Here is a 27,313-nt window from a genome sequence, read left to right on the forward strand (position 1 = left end):
TGTTTCTGAAAAGAGCTCCCTCCCCCCACCCGCCCCCCTGCCCTCGTCTCCCACCTGTGTCTTCCGTAAGCTTGTCCAGACGTGGAGGCATCATCAGGCCAGGTCTTCTAGTCATTCCACTGCTTGCAAAGCAATCATTTATAGGCATTTGGTGTTTGGTCTGACATCTTTTTGATGCTGGAGCGCCAGCCTTTGTCTCAATGAATCACTTGTCAGCAAAGGTTGCGGCATTCTAGGCTGGATTTCACACCTTCTGGAAGGGTTGCCTGTGATGTAAGTGATCTTAGGCTTTTTTGAAACCACCACTTCCCCCACCTCCCTATATCCCATGAGGAAACAGGGGACTGAGGGAGACCTGGGAACCCGATGCTTATTCAAGTCTTATTTTCATTTGTCAACGTGTACCTTGTCCCTGTGCTTGGAGCCGGGCTTTCCTCTCCGGGGACAATAATGTCAACTCACCTCCACGGTTGGAATGTTGCTGCCAAAAAGAACCAGGATGAGCGATCTCTATAGAATATTTTGAGAGCTTCAGAATAAGAGGGAGAGATTTTTGAGCAAAAAAAAAAAGAAGAAAAAAGAGGAATTCATCATTCTTTGGTAGCTTGCAGATCATTTTTTTTTCCCCCAGAGGATCATTTTTTTAAAGTGCAGTTTGATGGCTGTGTCTAAGTCGGTCATAGTTGTGGAAATGTCTACTGGAGCAGTAGGGGGTCAGGAGTCAGACTGGGTTATAAACCAGGCTGATCCCAGCAAGGCATGAAATCGAGGAGTCCCCTTCCTTATTCTCCAGAATGGGCACCAGTGACCTCACAAAGTATATATGGTAAGTGAAGTTGCTCTAAACCACAAAGCCTGAACCATTTCCTTGTAAAAAGTGATTATGCAAATAGAATGTCCCATGGAAACTCCCTGCAATCTGAGGACTTGAACAGAGGATAAAAAAGTTGGGGGGGAGCTAAGCCTAAGAACATCTTTGGTGGGCTTTCTAAACCAGGACCCAGTGATCAGAGCCAGCCTCGTGGAGCAGAGATGGAATGCAAGATGGGAATGTAGAGAAAATCTGATAGAAGAATCAGGCGCTTTTTACTTCACTCTGTTTTGTTAGAAAAGGACGTATGTGGAAGGGATTCTTCTTGGTGCCTTTTAAACTCTTTGCATTGGTTTTCACAGAAAAGCCACTTTATGAAGAGGTCACACACAGATGAATCCCTACGATGGGAAGTCAGAAGTTCCAGCTCCGATGAAACAGTAGGTGGAAGGAAAGTTTTTCATTCAGAGAATATGGGAAAGGGGAGGGGAAACTGATATCCCATCTGAGGCTTCTGGGTCTTTACAGGGATCCTTTTCATGTTCCTAAATCAGTACAAGGGGGGTGGGGCAGGGTGCCAAAACAGGCTCATCAGTCACTCCGTGCATCTGAGCTGGAAAACATTTTAACCCTGAGATGCAAATCATTTAATCATGCTGACTCAGTGGTGACCAAAAGTTGTGAACCCTTGGGATCCAGGAATTCCCAACATGATGTGATAATGCATTTCACAGCATGAACTTCAGATCTCCAGGACCCAAGCTAAGGGAAAGAGATGGCAGGGAATCTACATTCTCCTAAAGTTTTACCTTTCCTTCCAAATGCATTGAAAATGAGGGATCCCTAAGGGCAACTCCCACTTCCCGCCTCCTCCACGTATCTTTTCCTTTCTGTTTGCACCATTAGGTCAAGAGGTTAATGAAAATGCACTCTAAAATTATAAAGACGATAAAGCCAGGCATGAATATTAGGTTTCCACTCGAGTCTGAATATTCCATCTGGACAGTATTAAGAAAACCCCATTTGCTTCAAAATCTTACAGTCCTGTCCACATTTGCTTGGATAGGTCTGAGATGCTCAGGAATGTGATAACTGCTAATTGCCTACCTTGGAAACAAAACGAGGAATGCAGGTTGCAAGCTTTCCGTGTAGTTAAATAATGTGTCAGGATAATGTTGCATTTGGACCGAACAAGAGCTGGGATTTGTATTTTTCATCCTTCTATTATGTATTTTTCCCCTCTCTTTCTTTCTCTTCTTCGCCCATCTATCTTTTAATTTTTCTTTCTCTTTTATGGAATACTCTCATCCTTAAGGATGGGCCTGTAAATATTGTACACAGCATTTCCTCCTGAGTCACTTAAAAATATTTACTTATTTCCTGAGGGCAACAATCCCCATTGAAGGACATAGTTCATTGCACCAAACAGCCACTCTTAGAAAGTTGCTTTTACAGCAAATATTATAAAATGATGCTTTGATTGAAGGATGACACTTGACATTAACATCTCGACTCTGCTCACCCATTCTGAAGGAATAGCTCCAATGAAAGCAAATTGCTGCTGAAGACAAACCAACTGGAAAAGACACTTGCGCTTTTCTTCTTCTTTTTTTTTTTTTGTCTCTTAAGGTTTTCACAATGGCTTCAAAGGAAATGCGAATTAATCATTTGTTTTGACCCAAGAGCAGCAGAACTTATTTTGAAGACTTAAACAGGCAACACAAATGTAAACAGAAATCTGGGACTCCCAAATGCTAAAGCTGGAAGGAGTCAGTCTGAAAACATCAATTCTACTCAGCGTTTATTTTCATTTGAAGATAGTGGAAATCATATATAAATCACGGACAATACGAGTTCTTCTTGCCTGGCAAGTGTCCACATGAATCTGTTAACCTCTACGTATAGATACAGAATTTTTTAATAGAAAGACAGGGCAATATGGCAGTTAATTAGCAACTGATACTGTAAACTATAGGAGATACAAAGTTCTGTCATATAAATTAATTGCCATTACAAAAAGGCAACTGCTTGAGCTAAGAAGGTACAAAAACTGATAACTTCCATAAATATAATGAGAAGCTAAGTGAAGAAATACATAACAGACTGTTTTTCCTATATAATATTTGAATATGCAAACTAAGACACCTGTGGCATTTTGCAAGCAGGAATACGACAGACACGTTCACCCACCACCCACCCACCCATGTCCGTCCAAGCCCTCTCCCTTCCCCCTACGTGGATTTCCCAAACACGGCAAATTCTAGGGTTACAAGGACAGGATGCCGCACGGAAGCAGCAAGACTGCGAGCTCTGAACTGCTAGACAAAGAAGGAGCCTTATTGACAGTTGTAAAGCATTAGGCGTCAGACAGAAACTTGTCAAAAACAGCTGTTGTTGGGTACTGATTGATAATGTTTTCATTCTGACGGCTGAGACACTGCAGACAGTCGTGGGTCTGAGAAGAAGCCCATCCCTGGAGCACACATGAACACACACGCAGACAACGGGAAGTCATTTAACAGATGGCTTAGGAGCACTCAGCCACGGTATCTTAAAAAGATAACATTCTACATTTAATGAACTTGCTGAGAAAGCAATGCCTAATAATCATTTATGTTTCATAGCAGATGAGCACAACAGGACGAAATAAAAGCAGGACTTTTGTAAGTGGTCATCGGAATAAAAGTTTTGTGCTGCGCATGGATTATATAAGGTTGATAATACTCAAGGATGCCGTAGATAAAATTTGAATATGAATCTTTTTTGATCCACTTCATTAAAAAAAAGCTTAAAAGAAGTGTTCGATGCTTCAAAGGTAATGATTTCATTAAAATCCACCTACAAGATCAAATCACAAAAGGAAAATTTGAATGACATATACCTTCTGGAGAATTACAAGGTATTACATCACCCTATAACACAGCGTGAGTGTGGTATTTGGGAATCAGTTGGTGCTACCTAAAAATTGCAAACATGTTTTTATTGCTCAGGTGAAGGGAGAAGTCTTCTATCATTTGGTCACTTGGTATTTTAAGTGGCCCCAAATCTACAAAATGTGCCAAAGAGTATTTCATCCATTAACCTCAATATCCATAGATTATTCCTGATTTAGAAAAGGTCAAAGGTGCCAAAACTCAGTAAACCTGTACATTTATCTGTATAATTTTATCATTTAAACTAAATGAAAAAAATTAGTTCCAAAGACTGTATCTAGGCCCTAAAATTATTTATTTGCTGCAGCCCCAGCACATTTTTAAGGGCATACTGAAACCCCTGAAAATAGAGGTTTATAAGAGAAATACTGATAGACCTTTGATTACTGGATGGGACATTAACAGACTCCATTAAACTACATTAGCACTTACTGAATGAATACACATATGATTCTGCCTTTATTATCTTTGTCAAATCCATGTCAGCTTAAGCCCTAGCCAGTATAAACTATACTTCATTTGGCTGTTTAAAAATTTTTTTATCTCTTATTTTAAAAATTATTTTCTCTATTTCAATCAGACATAAGATTTTTAGAAAAAGATTTTTAGAAACATGTTACACTGCAGCTCGACTTTACATTGGGTAATTTTTCCATTAAAAAATATTTGAGGACTTAATGGAATAAGTCCATTAATCAGTGATGCATGCATTGTGCCTAAATCTCCTCTAACTCTTCTTGAAAACAGAAACAATGTGTTTGCTCTTAAAAGAGGGGATTGAGGGAGACTTCAGATGTAATTAAAAAAAAAAAAGAGTAGGCAACTTGTCTAAGTTCTTCCAAGTCAGTTTTACTATGGCAGGATACTCCTTTCTGATAAGGTGATTAATTGAAGTTTTTGGTGCTCAGTTTTCTCCCATACGCTGTAAGGCCAATATACAGAAAACTTAAAAATAAGATAAAGTAAAACCCCCAAGAGATCTTGAAAATGATACACATATTATGGGGGAGCCCTAGTCACACAGTACTCCACCCCAAACCCAGGGTAAATGAGCCGAGGTTCTCGGTCTCCCTGAGTCCTCCATAAGGATTTGATTTCTGTGAGCCACGAATTCCATCCATTTTAGCACACACTAGAGAAGAGACGCTTAGAACAACAGAAGGAAGAGACATGCGGTGAAGATAATTAGTGGTAAACAGAGAATAAATTCTCTCTCAGTAGTGTATACTTGACGGTAATGCTGATGATAATTCACCTGATTTACAGAACATTCACTTTAATAGAGAGATGAGAGTCTGAGATAACTGGAAGAAAACAGATACTGAAGCCATTAAAGTCTTGATACCAAAATAAAATTAAATGGAGAAACTAACATGATAGGTTCAAGGCCTTGTGGGAACCATTTTCTTCGCCAAATTTCACATTCTTACAGCTTCATGGTCTTTTTCTTCTAACAAATTTATCAGCTGAGAGAAGCTGTCTTTCAGTGCATCCATGTCATCCAGTGAGCAGGGCTGCAGAATCCAGCGTTTTCCACGTGCAAGTGGTTCAAGTTCAAAATATTTTTTGACCTTAATTGGGGAGGGGGAGAGAAATATGTTATTAATCATATCAGAATCTTTCTCATACCGAAATTTTGTGAGTAATGAAGTAGAGGGATTTTAAGAAGTTATATGAACCATGATGGCCAGGACTTGCTAGAATCCCATCCACAGCTGTGGTTATAATGTGGGTTATATGTTGTGACCCAGGAGTGTTTTTTTTAGGGGTGAATGACCCCCTTGCAAGCTACCATTCCATCCATTCACTTAACGGCATGGGAGGTCTGACGAAGTCTAAGAAAGAATTATATGTACTATGGCACAGGGCAAAAACACACTGCAGACACCAAAAAGTTGCAATTCAATCAAAATAACTCTAGCAGAGTAGCTTTCACTACATTACCTTGTTAATTTATTAAATTGGTGACAGCCGATAATATGTACACTATCGATTACACAGGACAATTATTTTGACCATCAAATACACACACAACAACAACAAAAATAATTTAAATAACCCTTTCTCTCTCTCATTTAAATACATGTCTCTGGCATGTATTTCTGAGACATGGGAAGGTGGTTTTATAAGAAAGAGGATAGAAACCGAGTGTATGTATCTGCATATATAAACTTATATAAATATACGTACATACATAAAGCCTCCTAGCTTTTTTTTTTCTGCCAGTCCTGAATTTTCAGGGAGGGGAAAATCAAGACCTTATAACTGGTATGTAAGGTGGAGCACTTGCTATTTGAAAAATATGTTTGATTAATAACGGGTCACAAGTCACTCTTACTGTGTACGAGGCTAGGATACTGACTAATAACATCCAGGATTACCAACTCCTGACTGTGAATAAATATCAAATTATTATGGCTTTCAGAAGTATTGATTTTCTCTCAAAGGGTATGATAAAGTACAAAGTTCATGAAGCTACAAACATACACACACACACACACACACACACACACACTACATCACACAAGAAAAGGACACTGTATTTATATCCCAGAAGGGTTTACATAACATCAAATACAGTGAGTGGCAACATCAGAAGAGGCATTGTTCAAAGATATTCTTGGTCAATGAACTGTGTTAAATCTCATGTGCCACGGAGAATCCCTAGGCCTTACCTTAGTCAATACCTGACCCAGAAAAAAAAGGTATCCCAATCTGATGCCACTTCCAAATGTGGTTTCATTTTGCTTTTCTCATCACAAGCACCAGACTACTGTTAACAGCAGAGATACACCATTCAAAGTGGTATTAATATGTGTGTACATTTTTTATGTGAGTAAGAAGATATAAATAACACTAAGTTTTTATGGTAATTTAGGAACCACAAATATGCTAACATTTTACAGTTCAAGTGTGTCCCAGAAGTACTCCTAAAGATGTCTGAAAATTCATAATAAATACCACTCCTGAAAAACAAAAGAAGCCCTTGAGAATGGAAGGACTCTCATTAATTCTGATGCTGAAGAGTAATGGAAAGCTCACCTACAGACCAGAAAATGGGTCCACAATTTCAGGACAATTTTTGGCCAATGTATTTTAAAAATCATGTTGTTAAGAGGATTCCCCCTCATGGAACATGTAGACTCCATTCTTTTAGTTTCTTTTCTTCAGGGCTCTGAAAATGACTTACTTCAAAAAGAATATGAGATTAGGAACCAAGATGGTGGAGTAGAAGGACATGCTCTCACTCCCTCTTGTGAGAACACCAGAATCACAACTAGCTGCTGGACAATCATCAACAGGAAGACACTGGAACTCACCAAAAAAGACACCCCACATCCAAAGACAAAAGGAGAAGCCACAATGAGATGGTAGGAGGGGCCCGATCACAGTAAAATCAAATCCCGTAACTGCTGGGTGGGTGACTTGCAGACTGGAGAACACTTATACCACAGAAGTCCACCCACTGGGCTGAAGGTTCTGAGCCCCATGTCAGGTTCCCAACCTGGGGGTCCGGAAACAGGAGGAGGAATTCCTAGAGAATCAGACTTTGAAGCCTAGGGGGATTTGATTGCAGGACTTTGAGAAGACTGGGGGGAACAGAGACTTCACTCTTGGAGGGCACACACAAAGTTGTGTGCACCTCAGGACCCAGGGGAAGGAGCAGTGACCCCAGGGGAGACTGAAACAGACCTACCTGCTAGTGTTGCAGGGTCTCCTGCAGAGGCAGGCAGTGGCTGTGGCTCACCATGGGGACAAGGACACTGGCAGCAGAAGTTCTGGGAAGTACTCCTTGGCGTGAGCCCTCCCAGAGTCCAGCATTAGCCCCACCAAAGAGCCCAGGTAGGGTCCAGTGTTGGGTTGCCTCAGGCCAAACAACCAACAGGGAGGGAACCCAGCCAAACCCACCAGTAGTCAAGCAGATTAAAGTTTTACTGAGCTCTGCCCACCAGAGCAACAGTCAGCTCTACTCACCACCAGTCCCTCCCATCAGGAAACCTACACAAGCCTCTTAGATAGCCTCATCCACCAGAGGGCAGATAGCAGAAGCAAGAAGAACTACAATCCTGAAGCCTGTGGAACAAAAACCACATTCACAGAAAGATAGACAAGATGAAAAGGCAGAGGGCTATGTACCAGATGAAGGAACAAGATAAAACCCTAGAAAAACAACTAAATGAAGTGGAGATAGGCAACCTTCCAGAAAAAGAATTCAGAATAATGATAGTGAAGATGACCCAGGACCTTGGAAAAAGAATGGAGGCAAAGATCAAGAAAATGCAAGAAATGTTTAACAAAGACCTAAAAGAATTAAAGAACAAACAAACAGAGATGAATAATACAATAACTGAAATGAAAACTACACTAGAAGAAATCAATAGCACAATAACTGAGGCAGAAGAACGGATAAGTGACCTGGAAGACAGAATGGTGGAATTCATTGCTGCGGAACAGAATAAAAGAAAAGAATGAAAAGAAATGAAGACAGCCTAAGAGACCTCTGGGACATTAAATGCAACAACATTCGCATTATAGGGGTCCCAGAGGGAGAAGAGAGAGAGAAAGGACACGAGAAAATATTTGAAGAGATTATAGGTGAAAACTTCCCTAACATGGGAAAGGAAAAAGCCACCCAAGTCCTGGAAGCGCAGAGAGTCCCATACAGGATAAACCCAAAGAGAAACATGCTGAGACAAACAGTAATCAAACTGGCAAAAATTAAAGACAAAGAAATTATTGAAAGCAGCAAGGAAAAAATGACAAATAACATACAAGGGAACTCCCATGAGGTTAAAAGCTGATTTCTCAGCAGAAACTCTACAAGCCAGAAGGGAGTGGCATGATATACTTAAAGTGATGAAAGGGAAGAACCTACCAAAAAGATTACTCTACCATGCAAGGATCTCATTCAGATTTGATGGAGAAATCAAAAGCTTTACAGAAAAGCAAAAGCTAAGAGAATTCAGAACCACCAAACCAGCTCTACAACAAATGTTAAAGGAACTTCTCTAAGTGGGAAACACAAGAGAAGAAAAGGACCTACAAAAACAAACCCAAAACAATTGAGAAAATGGTCCTAGGAACATACATATCGATAATTACCTTAAATGTGAATGGATTAAATGCTCCAACCAAAAGACACAGGCTTGATGAATGGATACAAAAACCAGACCCAGATATATGCTGTCTACAAGAGACCCACTTCAGACCTAGGGACACATACACACTGAAAGTGAGGGGATGGAAAAAGATATTACATGCAAATGGAAATCAAAAGAAAGCTGGAGTAGCAACACTCATATCAGATAAAATAGACTTTAAAATAAAGAATGTTACAAGAGACAAGGAAGGACACTACATAATGATCAAGGGATCAATCCAAGAAGAAGATATAACAATTATAAATATATATGCACCCAACTAGGAGCACCTCAATACATAAGGCAACTGCTAACAGCTATAAAAGGGGAAATTGACACTAACACAATAATAGTGGGGGACTTTAACACCTTACTTACACCAATGGACAGATCATCCAAAATGAAAATAAATAAGGAAACAGACGCTTTAAATGACACAATAGACCAGATAGATTTAATTGATATTTATAGGGCATTCCATCCAAAAACAGCAGATTACACTTTATTCTCAAGTGCGCACGGAACATTCTCCAGGATAGATCACATCTTGGGTCATAAATCAAGCCACAGTAAATTTAAGAAAACTGAAATCATATCAAGCATCTTTTCTGACCACAACGCTATGAGATTTGAAATGTATTACAGGGAAAAAAACGTAAAAAACACAAACACATGGAGGCTAAACAATACATTAGTAAATAACCAAGAGATCACTGAAGAAATCAAAGAGGAAATAAAAAAATACCTATAGACAAATGACAATGAAAACACTATGATCCAAAACCTATGGGATGCAACAAAAGCAGTTCTAAGAGGGAAGTTTCTGGCTATAGAAGCCTACCTCAAGAAACAAGAAAAATCTCAAACAAACAATCTAATCTTACACTTAAAGGAACTAAAGATAGAAGAACAAAGAAAGTCCAAAGTTAGCAGAAGGAAAGAAACCATAAAGATCAGAGCACAAATAAATGAAATAGAAACAAAGAAAACAACAGCAAAGATCAATAAAACTAAAAGCTGGTTCTTTGAGAAGATAAACTAAATTGATAAACCATTAGGCAGACTCATCAAGAAAAAGAGGAAGAGGACTCAAATCAATAAAATTAGAAATGAAAAAGCAAAAGTTACAACAGACACTGCAGAAATACAAAGCATCCTAAGAGACAACTACAAGCAACTCTATGCCAATAAAATGGACAACCTGGAAGAAATGGACAAATTCTTAGACAGGTATAACCTTTCAAGACTGAACTAGGAAGAAATAGAAAATATGAACAGACTAATAACAAGTAATGAATTGAAACTGTGATTAAAAATCTTCCAACAAACAAAAGTCCAGGCCCAGATGGCTAGACAGGTGAATTCTATCAAACATTTAGAGAAGAGCTAACACCTATCCTTCTCAAACTTCCAAAAAATTGTGGAGGAAGGAACACTCCCAAACTCATTCTATGAGGCCAACATCACCCTGATAGCAAAACCAGACACAGATACTACAAAAGAAGAAAATTACAGACCAAAATCACTGATGAATATAGATGCAAAAATCCTGAACTAAATACTAGCAAACAGAATCCAACAACACATTAAAAGGATCATACACCACGATCAAGTGGGATTATCCCAGGGATGCAAGGATTCTTCAATATACGTAAATCAATCAACGTGATAAACCATATTAACAAACTGAAGAATAATAACCATATGATCATTTCAATAGATGCAGAAATAGCTTCTGACAAAATTCAACACCCATTTATGATAAAAACTCTCCAGAAAGCGGGCATAGAGGGGACCTACCTCAACATAATAAAGGCTATATATGACAAACCCACAGCCAACATCATTCTCAGTGGTGAAAAACTGAAAGCATTTCCTCTAAGATCAGGAACAAGACAAGGATGTCCACTCTCACCACTATTATTCAACATAGTTTTGCCAGTCCTAGCCATGGCAATCAGAGGAGAAAAAGAAATAAAAGGAATACAAACTGGAAAAGAAGAAGTAAAGCTGTCACTGTTTGCAGATGACATGATACTATACATAGAGAATCCTAAAGACGCCACCAGAAAACTACTAGAGCTAATCAATGAATTTGGTAAAGTTGCAGGATACAAAATTAATGTACAGAAAGCTCTTGCATTCCTATACACTAACGATGAAAAATCTGAAGGAGAGATTAAGGAAACACTCCCATTTACCATTCCACCAAAAAGAATAAAATACCTAGGAATAAACCTACCTAGGGAGACAAAAACCCTGTATGTAGAAAACTATAAGACACTGATCAAAGAAATTAAAGATGATACCAACAGATGGAGAGGTATACCATGTTCTTGGATTGGAAGAATCAATATTGTAAAAATGACTATACTACCCAAAGCAATCTACAGCTTCAATGCAATCCCTATCAAATTACCAATGGCATGTTTTATGGAACTAGAACAAAAAATTTTAAAATTTGTATCGAGACACAAAAGACCCCGAATAGCCAAAGCAGTCTTGAGGGAAAGAAACAGAGCTGCAGGAATCAGACTCCCTAACTTCAGACTATATGACAAAGCTACAGTAATCAAGACAATATGGTACTGGCACAAAAACAGAAACATAGATCAATGGAACAAGATAGAAAGCCCAGAGATAAACTCATGCATGTATGGTCAACTAATTTATGACAAAGGAGGAAAAGATATACAATGGAGAAAAGACAGTCTCTTCAATAAGTGGTGCTGGGAAAACTGGACAGCTACATGTAAAAGAATGAAATTAGAACACTCCCTAACACCATACACAAAAATAAACTCATAATGGATTAGAGACGTAAATGTAAGACCGGACACTATAAAACTCTTAGAGGAAAACATAGGAAGAACACTCTTTGACATAAATCACAGCAAGATGTTTTTTTGATCCACCTCCTAAAGTAATGGAAATTAAAACAAAAATAAACAAATGGGACCTAATGAATATTCAAAGCTTTTGCACAGCAAAGGAAACCATAAACAAGATGAAAAGACAACCCTCAGAATGGGAGAAAATATTTGTAAACGAATCAACGGACAAAGGATTAACCTCCAAAATATATAAACAGCTCATGCAGCTCAATATTAAAAAAAAGACAACCCAGTGCAAAAATGGGTAGAAGACCTAAATAGACATTTCTCCAAAGAAGACATACCAATGGCTAAGAAGCACATGAAAAGCTGCTCAACATCACTAATTATTAGAGAAATGTAAATCAAAACTACAATGAGGTATCACCTCACACCAGTTAAAATAGGCATCATCAGAAAATCTACAAACAACAAATGCTGGAGAGGGTGTGGAGAAAAGGGAACCCTCTTGCATTGTTGACGGGAATGTAAATTGATACAGCCACTATGGAGAACAGTATGGAGGTTCCTTAAAAAGCTAAAGATAGAATTAACATATGATCCAGCAATCCCACTACTGGGCATATACCCAGACAAAACCATAATTCAAAAAGAAACATGGGGCTTCCCTGGTGGCGCAGTGGTTGAGAGTCCACCTGCTGATGCAGGGGACACAGGTTCGTGCCCCTGTCTGGGAAGATCCCACATGCCACGGAGTGGCTAGGCCCGTGAGCCATGGCCGCTGAGCCTGCGCGTCTGGAGCCTGTGCTCCGCAACGGGAGAGGCCACAACAGTGAGAGGCCCATGTACCACACACACACACAAAAAAAAAACACAGGCACCCCAATGTTCACTGCAGCACTACTTACAATAGCCAGGTCATGGAAGCAACCTAAATGCCCATCAACAGACGAATGGATAAAGAAGATGTGGTACATATATACAATGGAATATTACTCAGCCATAAAAAGGAACAAAACTGGGTCATTTGTAGAGACGTGGATGGATCTAGAGACTGTCATACAGAGTGAAGTAAGTCAGAAAGTGAAAAACAAATATCATATATTAACGCATATATGTGGATCCTAGAAAAATGGTACAGATGAACCAGTTTGCAAGGCAGAAATGAGACACAGATGTAGAGAACAAACGTATGGACTCCAAGGGGGGAAATTCACAGGGGGGAGGGGGTCGTGGTGTGATGAATTGTGCGATTGAGTTTGACATGTATACACTGATGCGTATAAAATTGATGACTAATAAAGACCTGCTGTATAAAAAATTAAATTAAATTAATTTAAAAAATTAAAAAAAATTTAATGAAGAATTGATGAGTCAAAAAAAAAAGAAAGAATATGAAATTGCTTGTGCAACGACCAGCACCAAGGACCAGCCTTGCCGCGCTGAGAGAGGGGCTGCCAGTCAGTGGACCGAGGGAGCTGTGGGCCAGCAGGGGGAGAGAAGAGCTGGCAGGTGGGGAACATGTTTAAATCTATAGCTAGAAGGAGGAGGTGGCTGCTCTAAAGAGTTTAAAATCCTAGACGCTAGTCTCCTTGATTCTGCCACAAAGACAGGTTTCAGATCGCGCCACTAAGTGCAAAAATGGGGAAGCCTTGGCTTACGAAACAGTCTGGTATATGATCAATGATGCCTCCCATCAAGAGTGGACAGCATGTCAAATGCAAATCTGGTACATGAAGGAATTTGTACCTTTGTCACATTTTATAACCTCGAATCTAAAAGGACAGCATTTTAAGTATTGCTAATAACTGGGAAGAGGACTAGTGGCAAGAAATCCAATACTATTAAAATAAAGACTAACACAGTAAGTGCATATTACTAACACTACTTCCTCTGAATGGTTTACTTAAAAATTCACGGAATTCATACTAGTAGCATATTGATAGCTAATTTGAAAACAACGTTAGATGTAAATAATCACAAAATATCACAACTTGTGATATTTTGCAATACGGATTAGTCACAAAAGCACAGGAAGGATTTTAGCCACTCATCAGGTTGGTTACTAGGCAACTGAAAATATAGTCTATGACATAGGCACACTTGGAAGATAATAAAGATGTCCAAAGGTAGTTATATTTCAGAAGTTGCTCCTGATGAATATTAAACATGAGAAGGAAATGGAAGCTTCAATTACAGGGTGGCCACCAGATGAAGGAGCCTATTGGTGTTAAGCTGGCAAATACGGCTGGGTAACCTGAGATTTTCACATCTGTAACCTAAGTGGGTACCTAATTCTGCCATATTCACCCTACTGGTATCCAAATGATTCCACACCACTCTACCTTTATAATATCATTTAAAAAACAAGTTTGGCATTCCAATGATACTCAAGTATAGTAAGTGACTATGTTTGCCACAGGAACATAGATTTTCATTACCCAGAGTTTTATGTTTCTAAAGCCAAAGAGTGCAATACAAGAGAGGAGAAGATGAAGACTTAATGTTCTGCCTTGAACTTTTTTCTTTAGGATAACATTGTTTATTTTGTTTTCTTATATTAATCTGAAGTTCACATTTTACCCCCTCCCCTCAATTACTACAATAAAAATGACCCACTGTCACACTTGACTTGTCCATGATTGCTTTCTCTTTCTGTATGCCAATGTATAATTTTAAAGAAAGACGTTTAAGTTTGACCAACATAAATCATATGCTTACATGTGCTTACATAATAACCTTATTATTTTTAAGGTTTAAAAAAAGACTGCCTATGATGCAAGGATCTATTTTTTTATGATCGACATCATTTTTTAAAGGTTATTTTCTTATCAAGATAAACATTTAAAAAATGGTTCAAGAGAAATGAACCCAACTCTTTTGACTGCTTTATCAGCTACTTAAATGTCGTGGCTAACTGGAAACTGCTGGAATTAGGAGCTGGTGGTTGTTTCACATTGGCCTCTGGTGATGGCACTTGGGGGGATGACATCAGAATACAGCTGCCTGGCAACCTGTGGTCATCGAGCTATTTTCGGGATGGACACAGAGAGTGGGCATTTGTTAGTGGCCATGGATCCACCCTAGAGATAGGAAAACAAAGCCACCATAAGTTGCCAACCTACTTTAGCTATGTCATCAGAGCCCTTTCTTCACTCACAAAACTTCTGGGTGATTTGAATTACTGCATTGTCATCCACGCATTGCATTTACTGTAAAGTCCTAATATAACAGAGATAAATCGGCACCACCTCATTGCTGATAATGTTTGTAGCAGCTGTTGAACCTGTGAGACATTACATAGCATAGGAGACCCACTCATTGGGTAGGAGATGTCCTTTATGTTTCCTTGAGTAGAGAAGTAACAAAACAATTCTTTCCTACTTACAGGACCCCTAATGGGGTTGTAATGATACTCACTGTTTTTCCTATCTTGCCCTTACTTCACATTCAAAAATTTTATTTTTAATTCCTGCAAACCTGTTGTGACTAAATTTCTAGAAGTCATGTAAATAGTTTCTGAACTGCAATGATAGGTCTTTCCTTTTTAAAAACCTGCAAATCTTATTTTATTTATAATGATAAGCTTCTTGTTTTTTTCTGTTTTTGTTATTAAACCATGTAAGTAGTGTGTGGTCAGAGTTGGCCTCGTTTTCCTTTAAACACTTTTGGGGAGCCGGGTGATAGAATGCTCCACAAGGGGTTACTTAGTGTTTTCATGTTACACAGAGTTGCTCTGTAAGCTCAGATATTTATAAACAGTGCTTTGACCCACATGAATGTGTGGCAAGACATTAAAAAGGGGGTTTGTGACAATTCTCTAGGATGCACGGGACTGCGCTGTGTACCCTAGAATATGTCAGCTCTAGTTCTAATGAACGCAATGCCATTAGCACCAACTGGTCACTGCTATAACTAAAAGCACCCTTTCCCCTCACCATGTCCAGAATACCATATGTCCAGATCCTGTCCCTGTGGATGCAGGTATCTCTTGAGCCTGTCTGGGGCTATTAGCTTATTTTTGCATACATTCACCACTAGAGATAGAAGCTGGATATTTCCTCTCCTCCCCCATCTCCCCCAGATCCCCATCTACACACAACACGTATATTACCTCTGCAAAAAACTAGCCGATTATAACGGACCTCTCTTAAGCTTGGGGGTGGCTGTGGTGGAGTGAGGATCAGTATAAGCAGTTTTGGAAATCTGCACCCTGAAAGTTGGCTTCCTATAGCTTCATTCATTCAACCACTACCTCTTGAATGAGCCTCGTGAACATGCTCTAATGAGCTACCTGTGCCAGCGCTCCCCTTGCCAATGTATGGGGTTCCACTGATTTGAGAGAATACTGTAAAACCAAAACAAAACAGAAACAACAGCCCGATGAGGGGACGTTCCTCATCATTTGTGTTTTAAGATTACAAGTCCCCACCCTGCTCCTGGCTTTTTAGTGGCCATGAAAGACTGTTCAGTACTGTACCATTTACAAAAGGCTTTTTCACTCACTTAGAGCACTCTGACTATACTTCAACTGAAAGTAGGAAAAGCAGTTGATTCACATAAAGAGGGATATTATTATTTAGAATAATTCTGAAATCGTGTAAGTCAATTTGAATAAGAAGTATCTTGGTAGAAGATGGTTAAAAAAAAACAACTTCAGGAATAAAGGCACCTTCTTTCTTCATCTTTTGAGAAGGAATCAGGACTCACGGAGTCTAGGGGACAACTTTGGCTCCTTCCAATCGATAGTGACGGGTCAACAGATAAGACAGACGGTAGAGACTACAGGGTGAGGATCGTCAACAAAATTCAGAAAGCCAGGAAAAATTGCAGTTGTGGATTTGATGGGTAGAAGGGAAAGCTGGAGGATGATGCAAGAGAACACGACTCAGTTAACTATCTTTTTTTTTTTTTTTTTTAAAGAAGATGTTGGGGATAGGAGTTTTTATTAATTAATTAATTAATTTTTGCTGTGTTGCGTCTTCATTTCTGGGTGAGGGCTTTCTCTAGTTGTGGCAAGCGGGGGCCACTCTTCATCGCGGTGCGCGGGCCTCTCACTATCGCGGCCTCTTGTTGCGGAGCACAGGCTCCAGACGCGCAGGCTCAGTAGTCGTGGCTCACGGGCTTAGTTGCTCCGCGGCATGTGGGATCCTCCCAGACCAGGGCTCGAACCCGTGTCCCCTGCATTAGCAGGCAGATTCTCAACCACTGCGCCACCAGGGAAGCCCCTCAGTTAACTATCTTGAACCCAGTGGATTCAATATGGTTTCCGTGTCATAGCAATGTGTCCATTGCATGGTTTGTACTCTTTAAAGAACTGTATGAATAATGTTTTTTGGGGACAGGTTCATATTGGTTCTTAACTCTTTGATAAAAGTATGGTCGGGGGGGAGAGGGATAAATTAAAAGTTTGGGATTAATAGATACATACTATTATAAAGAAAATAGATAAACAACAAGGACCTACTGTATAGCACAGAGAACTATATTTGATATCCTGTAATAACCTATAATGGAAAATAATCTGAAAAATATATAGATATAACTGAATCACTTTGCTGTACACCTGAAACTAACACAACATTGTAAATCAACTGTAGTTCAATTAAAAAAAAAAAAAGTACTGTCTGGATGATAAATTTACCCCAGGGCTCCAATTAAGAGGATGGTAACAGAGCCTGAGTGGACTGTGCAATTTTGCACAATATTGTCCATGACTGTAGCTGTTCTTGCTCAGCTACACTCTAGTTCCTTACTGTAGTCACTACAGCAGATGCACCTATTGTATTTATATGTCATGCTGTGGGAAAACCTTTGTATTGAAATACTGACTGTGTGCTTTCTCTTTCCAATTCCAGACACAAGGATGTCAAATCATACAGGTCGTGCAATTGGCCATGGTTTGGAGTATTTACACCATGGAAATAGGCAAGAGCAACAAACCAGGACATTTTCTTTCTAGAGAACTGGCTGTTAAATGCTTACCAGCACATCACTAAGTATATGCATCTTGTATGGATGTTTGCAAAGGGACCCTCTAGCTTAGCTGTCTTCATTGCAGAAGCTCATGGAACAGGCTTCACTTGGTAACCCTCAACGAAGTCAGAGAGAACTTTGCCCATGCCATGGCTCCAGGACGGGGTCCCGAGATAAAGTGCTGGGCGTCATTAAGATTCTTCGGCATGCATTCTTGGCAGCTTGTTCAAAGAAAGGTTAGTCTAGAGAGAGCAGCACCAGCTGTTCCCCTTTTCACTGTACTGCTTGCAGGATTTTGAAATCCTTAGAAAGGTACTAAATATGTCATTAAAGGCAGAAATAAATAATACAAGTAAAACCAATTTGCCACAGTTACAAAGACATGACAACATAGAGTAGATATTATACCTTTTCACTGAGTACTAATAGGGACCAGAAAATGGCAACTTGATGTTAACCAATACGTAGTATTACTTTGGGATGTATATTTATAATGGACGACTGCTTTCAATATAAAAGCAGTAATATAAAAGTGTAATATAAAAGTGTAGTTCTGATAAGACAGCTTGTTTCTTAAGCAGAGGGCAGCCTGTCTGACCTTGGAATAATTAAAAACCAGACAAATGATTGCAGGTTATGACCTGTGATTGAGCCTCACCCTTATTAGAAGTCTTTTTGCCCAGGCAGTAACCTCTGACGTGTATAGAATGCTATATGTTGTGACAATAATTACACAGAAACCTAGGCTTCCACTGCACAGGAGGATTTAGCCTGCCCCAGAAGAGCCAAATAAAATGACCCAATTTGCTTTGGTGGTGAGATTTAGGATCTGAAAAGCACTCCTATTTTTGCTTAATTTGCTGATCTGGAATTACAGAACAAATTATCAATACACCTATTTTCTCTTTTTGATATACCTGGGGTTCGGGGCAGGGGGGGGGTTCATTCTCTTAGCCCCGAAGCTTGCTTAGCAGACAATCACTGTGAAAGGCACAGACTTAGGTATGGATGCTTCCTGTTTTCGGGGGGCAGTGAAATAGACCCAGTCTCCCCATTGGCACACTCCTCTACTCCAGTTATTCTACCCGGCCCGCTGCAGCCTGCAGGGATGCCAGCACATGGGCCTTGGCTCCAGCTCCTGCTTCCCACCCCCTATGCCTCCATCCACAAGTGCAAAGAAACATCTCTGAAGACCCAGCAGATGTCCTCCTATCACTCAAGGGGAAGCCTTAATGTTATAGAAGAAACTTTTCAAAGTCGAAGTGACCTTAGTCACAGTAGCCACTGTTGGTTCCCTCCTCTGCACCACGCCACTATGAATTCCCCGTAAATAAAGTTTTATTGGAACCTAGTCATGCTTATTCACTTATTTATGGCGGCTTTCATGCTACAATGGCGAAACTGAGTCATTGCCGCAGAGACAGCGTGTCCTGCAAAGCCTAGAAGAGTTACTATCCGGCCCCTTAGAGAAAGAAAAGTTCCCAAACCCTGGCCTACCACATCCTGCAGCTTCGTGCTTTGTCCAGCAGAGGCACAAGAAGCCCCTGGCAGGGGCCTCCGTGTGACCTGGCTTGCCAGCCCTCTTCCTCTCCACTCTGCCTCACACTTTAGGGGGAGAGAGAAGTTGGCTTTTCAACCTGGCCAGGCCCCACTTACAAGTTCAGATGTTCTCAGTTGTGGTCTAGCAGGCAGAAGGGACATCTCTCAGCAAAGCCCTATTGTTTTCTTCTCTGTGTTCAGCCTGGGTTTCTTTCATGTGGAGACTTCCTAAAGGCCACAGGGACTGCAGGGTACGGGGTAACCCGTCAGTTTGAGGGTTTTGGTGTCCTTAAGGATGGCTTTTAGTGCGCAGAAATACCAGTTACTGTTACTTTGCAGTTTTAAAAAGGATATACAATTTATTAAATTTATAGTATCTGAAACCTAGTTTTTCCTGAAACTATTATATTCAACTTAAAAATCTTAATACTCTATTTATACATCTGTTAAGTTTTAACAAATACATTCAGGGGGCTGAATAGTATTTAGGTCCATTTAAAAACTTAATTAAGTTAACCACTTTAAACATTTCAAAACTCCATTTATAAATTTAATATATTCAATTTTCTTAGACTGTCTTAAGAATCAAAACATCCTGAAGTAGTTAGGAATTATTTATTTTCTAGTAAGAATACTTACAAATTTCTTCCATTAAATTTATATTTTCAATGACTCTCAAGTTCTGAGATAGTCTAATACTATTTACACGTTTAAGTAAACTCTCATACCTCTCTACATAGGAGGCCAATTCTGGTCACTTACACATTTTAAATTAAACTGTGCCTGCTTTCTTTCACTTAGCATAATGTTCTCAAGGTTCACCATATGCAGCATGTACCAGTGCTTCATTCCTTTCTATGGCTGAATCATGTTATATTCTATGGATAGGCTGTATTTTGTTTATCCAGGTTCATGAGTTGATGGACATTTGAGCTTTTTCTACTTTTTGGCAATTATGAATTCATTTATGTGAGCCATTACTTTCTCTTTAAAACAGACATTATCAATAGTTATTATATAAATTAATGGGTTAAGATATCCAGACTCATCGGGGATGAAGCATCCCCACAAGTCTAAGGTGAACTCCATTTTCACCCCGATTCACTAGGATCTTCTAGTTTTACTAAAATAACACAGATTTGGGATAATTATTCTTTAATTTTTTTCATATGTATGACTCCTCAGTTCCTTGAAGGCACAAACAATGAAAAAATTATTTTGTATTCTCTAATGTACCCAGTACAATGCCAGACATAATATACCCAGTACAATGAAACTATAATGAAAAGGGCAACACAATATGCAGTATATTTCATCCCATATTAAAACGTTAGTAAAGGAGAGAAACTGAATATTGGAGAGAAGTTACCACTCTTCACAATTAATTAGGCCAAGGTTTCATATAGGAGGTGGGATTTCATGAACAGTTTTGAAACTATAGGCCTAGCTGATTTAAACTCTATTATATACATATGCCAACAGGCAGCTGCAGTGAATTGTTTTGTAAACAGAAAAGTAAACAGCCTACCATGGAAAACAGAACCACTACAGAAATCTCAAGACCCATAGGACACTTATGTGTTGAGCTCCTCCTTTAATCTGTGTTCAAATAAAGCAACTAATTCTTATCTCGGAGAATGGAAAGCATTGACACATGCAAAAAGAGAAGCATCAGTACACTTGTCTTTGCATGCAGGTGCAGGCATCGGCCTTTTCAATAACATCTATAACATAGCCATTAATTACAGAGGCAGCCAGCTTCCAACAGCTCAACACTTTTTCTTTTTTCTCTTCTCTCCTCCCTTTATTTCATTCTTTCAAAACAACATTCATTTCGGATACCAAGCATTTTTAGGGTGTAATACTTGATTCTGTATCTTCCATGTTTGGGATAATACTCAATTATGATTTATTTTTATTTCAAGAAGGCAAATATCATAAGTAGGAAGAAATCTATCTACGAAAATCTTTCTCCTGGCAAGAGAATATGGTTGTTTAAAAAGTCCTACCTATATGTATGAGAGCTAGTCAAGTATGTACTAGACAGGAAGGAGAGTTAATGAGTGAAAGTCCCAAACACATCAGAGACAGCCAATTAGCTTGTCTGAAACACAGGCTTGTAAAGCTATCAGTAACTTATAAAATGGTCTGCTACACACGAGTAAAATGTTGTTTAAATGGCTTGCTTAACTAGATGCATTCACCATGAAATTGATTCTTTTAAGGTTATTTTTTAAACTTAATACTCATTAACTGTGCATATTGAAATGGCTGAGTGGGTGGGAAGAGGGGTAGATATCTTGCTACTGTAAAGTGCATGTTGAAGATATGAATGCCATAGTTTATGAGGTTAAGAGGTGTTGGAAAAACAAACAAACAAACAACTCATCCATTACCAACAATTGTGTCTGCCTCAGTAATTGAAATGGATCAACCCAATTAGATTATTCCTCTTCTGCTTTGCTAAACACTTAGACGGGGACTAGCAGATGTGCTCCGAGGACCTACCAATCTGAGAATTTATGCTTTTGTGTTACGGAACTGCACTGTTTTCCACCAAAGCCTACGATTCTGCAAAATGGCATGAGAGAAAGATGACCCCAAGCCTGGTATATTTCAAATCCAACATGTGCCTCGGAATGAACATCAAATTTCATCCCCCAAAGACTTAACTTTACTAAAACATTTGAGGTAACTTGATGTTAGCTGACACATGAATGACAATCACTATATTATTTCACACTTCGAATTTTCCTTCAAAAACTCTTGCATATTTTAAAATTGGTTTCTGGCCATGACTCATACTCAGCTTTTCCTGTTATACAAGGCTGCATACCTTAAATACACCTCAGTCAATGATCAGACCACCGGGAGGACATTCTTCATTTTTGCAGGGTGGAACTCTTCCTCCTGCTTATTCACTATTGGTACCCTTAATGTGCTTCACCAAACCACTATCAGTTGGCCAACTCAAAGGATTCTTTGACTCAACAAAACATTAGGAAAAATATATTTATATTTACAATGGTTAAAGATACAAAAATCTTTCAAATATAGTTTATATATTCTAGTTTATTTGGCTTTTATAATGGGCTATATGTCCCCTATCTCAATGTCACAGTTGTGAGGCATCAGAAAGCAACAGCAGTAGTAACAAATCAAAATCTTAATATATGGAACCCAAATAAACATGTTTAATATTGGCCTTGTGGTACTATGGCAGCGTGCTGTCCTAACAACGACAACATTTAGATGTTGGAGCAGATTCAAATTCTTGGGCCTTAAGCAGGAGACAGACAAATACAGCAACCCACGCATTGCTCAGCCACCAATGGAGGGTGCCAATGGCCCTGTCCAGATGCAGAGATATTCAAGGGATGTTCTTGTCAGCAGTTTGTCCTCTGGCTCCAGCAAGGAGCCACCATGGGAACACTGGGAGGAAAAGGAAAAAGAGGAAGGTGTGGAGAGATGGGGGGAAAGGCAGAAAAAGCTGACAGCTGCCTCAGTCACATATCTGAGCAAGGGGAACAGGTAACAAATGGCCTTGTAACAAACTGCAATGTTGTTAGTCACGGGGAGAAAATTTCTCTTCCTGCTGCCAATATAGTCAGGAGCCTAATATCCTGGCAACTGAGAAATTTGAGCTTGGAAAGAGGCTTGCAGGCAGCCTGAAGAAAGAAAAGCTGAGTGGTAATCTGTCCTGAGGAATTTTAGCCAAGAAAACCCACACAGGACTAGTTGAACTCGGAATAAAGCCTGTGAAAGACAACTCTGGAGAACATTACAATCAGACATAAAGAGAACACCAGAAATGAAGGTTCAAAAGCCATTGACTGGATTTACCACAGCATCGTTAGTGTGGACTTGGGTCCTAGTTGAGTTCTCCACGGGGAAGAAGAGGCAAGGTGACTATGCCCTGTGGCTCCCACCCCCCAGGAGAAATTTGGCAACATCTTGAGATATTTTTGGTTGTCACAACTGGGGGGGGGCGGGGGGGGCAAGGGGGGTAGTTGCTACGGGCATCTAGTAGGTAACAGCCAGGGATGTTACCAAACATCCTACAATGCACAGGACAGTTTCCCCTTCCCCCCAACAAAGAGCTATCTATCCCCAAACGTCAATAATGCTGAGGTGGAAAAACACTACTCTGAACTGACATTTTTAAGGCAAAAATCAAAGAACAAAAGCCCTGTTAATGATTCAATCAATGTTTTATCAGCATGAACCATCAGGCTCCCTCCCTGGGATCAGGAGATTTAGCCACTGGATTGGAAAGCTCCTCAGGGAGGAGCACCAGAGGTCCACGGTACGTACTCTCTGTCCTTCCTTCTTGTTCAAAGTAGAAATCACTAGATCTCGGGGACAAGGGAGAGCATCAGATTGGCCTAAAACAAGGGCTGGAAGGAAACAGCCACATTTCTCTCATTCTACATATTCACTGTTTTGAGTTCTGGGGATAGAAAGGTGCACAGTACAAGTCCCAGACCTCATGGAGCTTACTCAGCAGTGGAAGGAACTGACAGATATCAAGTGAATATGTAAGGAACTAAGCAAAGTCAGGTAAAAATAAGTGCCATGACGAAAGAGAAGGCAGGGCAGCAATAATAACATCTGCCACATAACTGATGGAAAAGAGGGACTGATGGTGTAATATGAGTTAAAAATCAAGCAGTCACAGATGAAGACAAATATCTAGCTGGTTTCAAAACAGAATTTCATATAATTACAATTAAAAACTCTCTTGATTAACCTCCACTTAATTGTCTAGGATTAGCCGACTCTTCATCACACTGATACAAGACAAAGTTTAATGCTACCTACACAGTGAACGTCCACACCTGGCGGATATAGCACCAAATGATGAGGCTACACCCTTGATGTTCTTGACTGGTGGACTGCTCTCTGGCCTGTCTGCTCATTTTTCTCCTGAGTTGTTCATAATTCTCATCAAGGCAATCAGATTTGCTATTATCATTAAGTAATGTTATTAAATATGATACCAACGAATGAAATATGAACTAGAAAAGAGAATTCCTATTTCTATGAAACACTAAATGGGATCAGTTCAAAGAAATCTAAAAAATAAGTCACTAAAAACAAACTGCTGTGGAATTAGGCTTAGGTAAGATGACTCTAAAGGATTGGGAGGGAAAGGAGAAGATGGCTCCCCAAGTGTCTTTAACTATGGTTTTACTTTAAAGAAACAGGAGCTGAAAATCATAGGTAATGGCTGTGTTTCATGCAAGAAATATGATACAGAACTCTAATTAGTGGCCACACACTCAGAGAAAAGACCTTGGCCCAATATCAAAAGATGAGTACCATCTGTATGCTTTAAGTTAAAATAAATTATTTAGGGTATGTATACATGTTATTTTTTAATGCCAAGACACTTTAACCAATTCTTGATTAACTGTTCAACTATCAGTTCAGATCAGGCCAGACATGGGGGCTTCTCACTGTACATTTCAAGTCACACTTTTTATTCCGTCTGAATCAAAAACCTTCTCAGAGAGGAAGTCATTAACACCCATTTCAGTCTGAGTGAAGAGTGTTACATATAGTCATATCCGCTGTCAGAATCAATATTAGAGTCTATCACCTCAAATTCTCTTGTGAAAGAAAGTAGAGTATAAATAAATAAAGTTAAAATAGTCAAATCCATACTCACACACATCCACACCCTTGCAGTCTCCTGTGGAAACAGTCTTATCTGTGAAAGCAAATTATAGTTAAAACTGGATCCCTCATTATTAAATACAGTATGCTTAAAAAATAATAAACATTGAGGGTTTGGATCAAGATGGTGCAGTAAGAGGTCATAGAGTTCATCTCCCCACATGAACACATCAAAAATATATCTACATGTGGCACAATTCTTACTGAAAACTAACCAGAAACTGACAGAAGGACTCTGTACAACTAAGGCTGTAAGAAAGATATACACGTAATTGGGTAGAAAGGGAAGGAAAGCAATTGTGTTGGGACCTGTGCCTCTGGGAGGGAACTCAGAGGAAAAAAAGATTACATGAGTGGACACCTGCCCTGGGGAGTGAGTCATATTGGGTGCCCCAGTCCTGGGGTCCTATGCAGGGGAGACAAGTCCACTTGGCTTTTTGAGGACCACTGAGACTAACAGAAGGGCTGTGCGAAGCCTAAACTCCACTCCTGAGAAACATGTGTATGCTGGCTTGCCCCTAGGGTAGGACAGAGAGAAGTCTGCTCTAGGATGCTGGCTTTCCCACGACTACCTTGCTGTGAGCCCCAGGTCAAGCTGAGTCAACTCTGGCCCCAATCACTCCATGTCACAGTGTGGCACTGAATCCACGATGGCCAAAACTGGAGAAAAGACTCAACCTTGGGATGCAGAGGCATCTGGGTCTGGGGTGGACCCTGGGTGGTGTGGCAGTGGTCATTGTTGGCACTTACTTGAGCAGTGTCTCAGAAGCAGCCCAGATCTCTGATGGCCACTCCACCACAGCTCACTCCCCTATACAGGGCTGAGAGTCCATGTGGGCCCCACCTGCAATCCCACAACAGGGCCTGGACAGCGGAGGCTGGGGGGGAGTGGTTGGCTGTGAGGAACACAGGGAACTTGTACCTGAGGCTGCATCTGAGTGGAGCTGCCAGTGCCTGCATAGGCAGTGCATGAGACTTCTGCCTGCAGCTGACATGAGTCAAGGGCCCATACGGGCTCCACTTGCTTCAGTACTCCCCTCCTCTGTGGCAAAGGTCCCAGTGTGGGGAGAGGGAAAATACACACGCTTAAAGGAAACAGAACCAGCTTGAGTGTGAAACTCAGGGCTTCTGTTACAGCAACCTGGGATCAAACCCTGGCCCTGTAGGGTGATGATGGCCACTGAGCAGAGGGGAAGTCTTGCCTCATATCTGGCACCAACTCTAGCCCCTCTGTCTCTAGTTCCACCCCGTACCAAGGTGACAGCTGCCAGCACACCCTGAGGAAAGACATGACTTGCCTCCATGTCAAATCCAGCTCTCCCATCAAAGGTACTGGGCATACGTAATTGGCACAGAGATGCTCCCACATAAGAACACCCCTTCTAGAATGCAATAGGTAACTGTTTCACCTAAATTCATAGAGACAGAGAAAGTTATGCAAAATGAAAAGGCAGAGGAACTGCTCAATTGATAGAGCAAGAGAGAACCCCTGAAAATAATAATAAAACAGAAATAAACAATTTACCATATAAAGAATTCAAAGCATTGGTAATAAAAATGTTAACTGAATTAGGGAAAAGAATTGGTGTATACAGTGAACACTTTAACAAAGAACTATAAAATATAAACAAGACCCATTCAGAAATGAAGAATTCAGTAGCTGAAATAAAAAACACACTAGAAGGAATGAATAGTAGACTGATACAGAAGAACACATAAATGATCTGGAAGATGGAATAATGGAAATCACCCAATTAGAACAGCAAAAAGAAATATAAATTTTAAAATATGAAAGCAATTTAAGAGATCTCTGGGATAACATTAAGCATATCAACGTTTGCATTAGAGGGACCGCAGAAGAAGAAGAGAGAATGGGATCAAAAATGTAACTGAGGAAATTATGGCTGAAAACTTCCCAAACCTCAAGAAAGAAAAAGATACCCACCTACAGGAAGCAGAAAGGGTCCCAAACAAGATGAATCCAAACAGACCCACACCAAGGCATACCATAATTAAAATAGAAAAATTTAAAGACAGAGAATTCTAAAAGCAGCAAGAGAAAAAGAGTCATTTACAAGGGAACCTCCATAAGGGTATCAGCTGATTTCTCTGTAGAAACCTTGTAGGCCAGAAGGGAGTGGTATGGTATATTCAAAGTGCTGAAAGGGAAAAACTTGCAACTTAGGATATTCTACCCAGCAAGATTATCATTTACAACACAAGAAGAGATAAAGAACTTCTCAGACAAAAAACCCAAAACAAACCAAAAAAACAAAAAAACTAAGAGTTCATCAATACTAACCTTCCCTAAAAGAAATGTTAAAGGGTCTTCTCTAAGTAGAAAAGAAGGAAGAATATAGGAAAGGGAAAATTCCACCAAGAAAGGCAAATATATAGTAA

At 39.8% G+C, this 27,313-nt stretch overlaps 1 protein-coding gene across 2 annotated transcripts in view; it reads right to left on the reverse strand.

The window, feature by feature from the left end:
* Positions 1-2,599: 2,599 nt before the first annotated feature.
* The window catches only part of ARL15 (ARF like GTPase 15), a 419,563-nt gene continuing 394,849 nt past the window's right edge, over positions 2,600-27,313 (reverse strand). For both annotated transcript variants that reach the window (XM_081233731.1, XM_081233730.1), the window contains exon 5: positions 2,600-5,315. In XM_081233731.1, the coding sequence (XP_081089857.1) occupies positions 5,163-5,315 (153 nt within the window). In that variant the 3' untranslated portion in view covers positions 2,600-5,162. The remainder of the gene's footprint in view (positions 5,316-27,313) is intronic.

This window comes from Mesoplodon bidens (genome assembly GCF_964165515.1).
Source record: "Mesoplodon bidens genome assembly, chromosome: 4".
NCBI lineage: Eukaryota > Metazoa > Chordata > Mammalia > Artiodactyla > Ziphiidae > Mesoplodon > Mesoplodon bidens.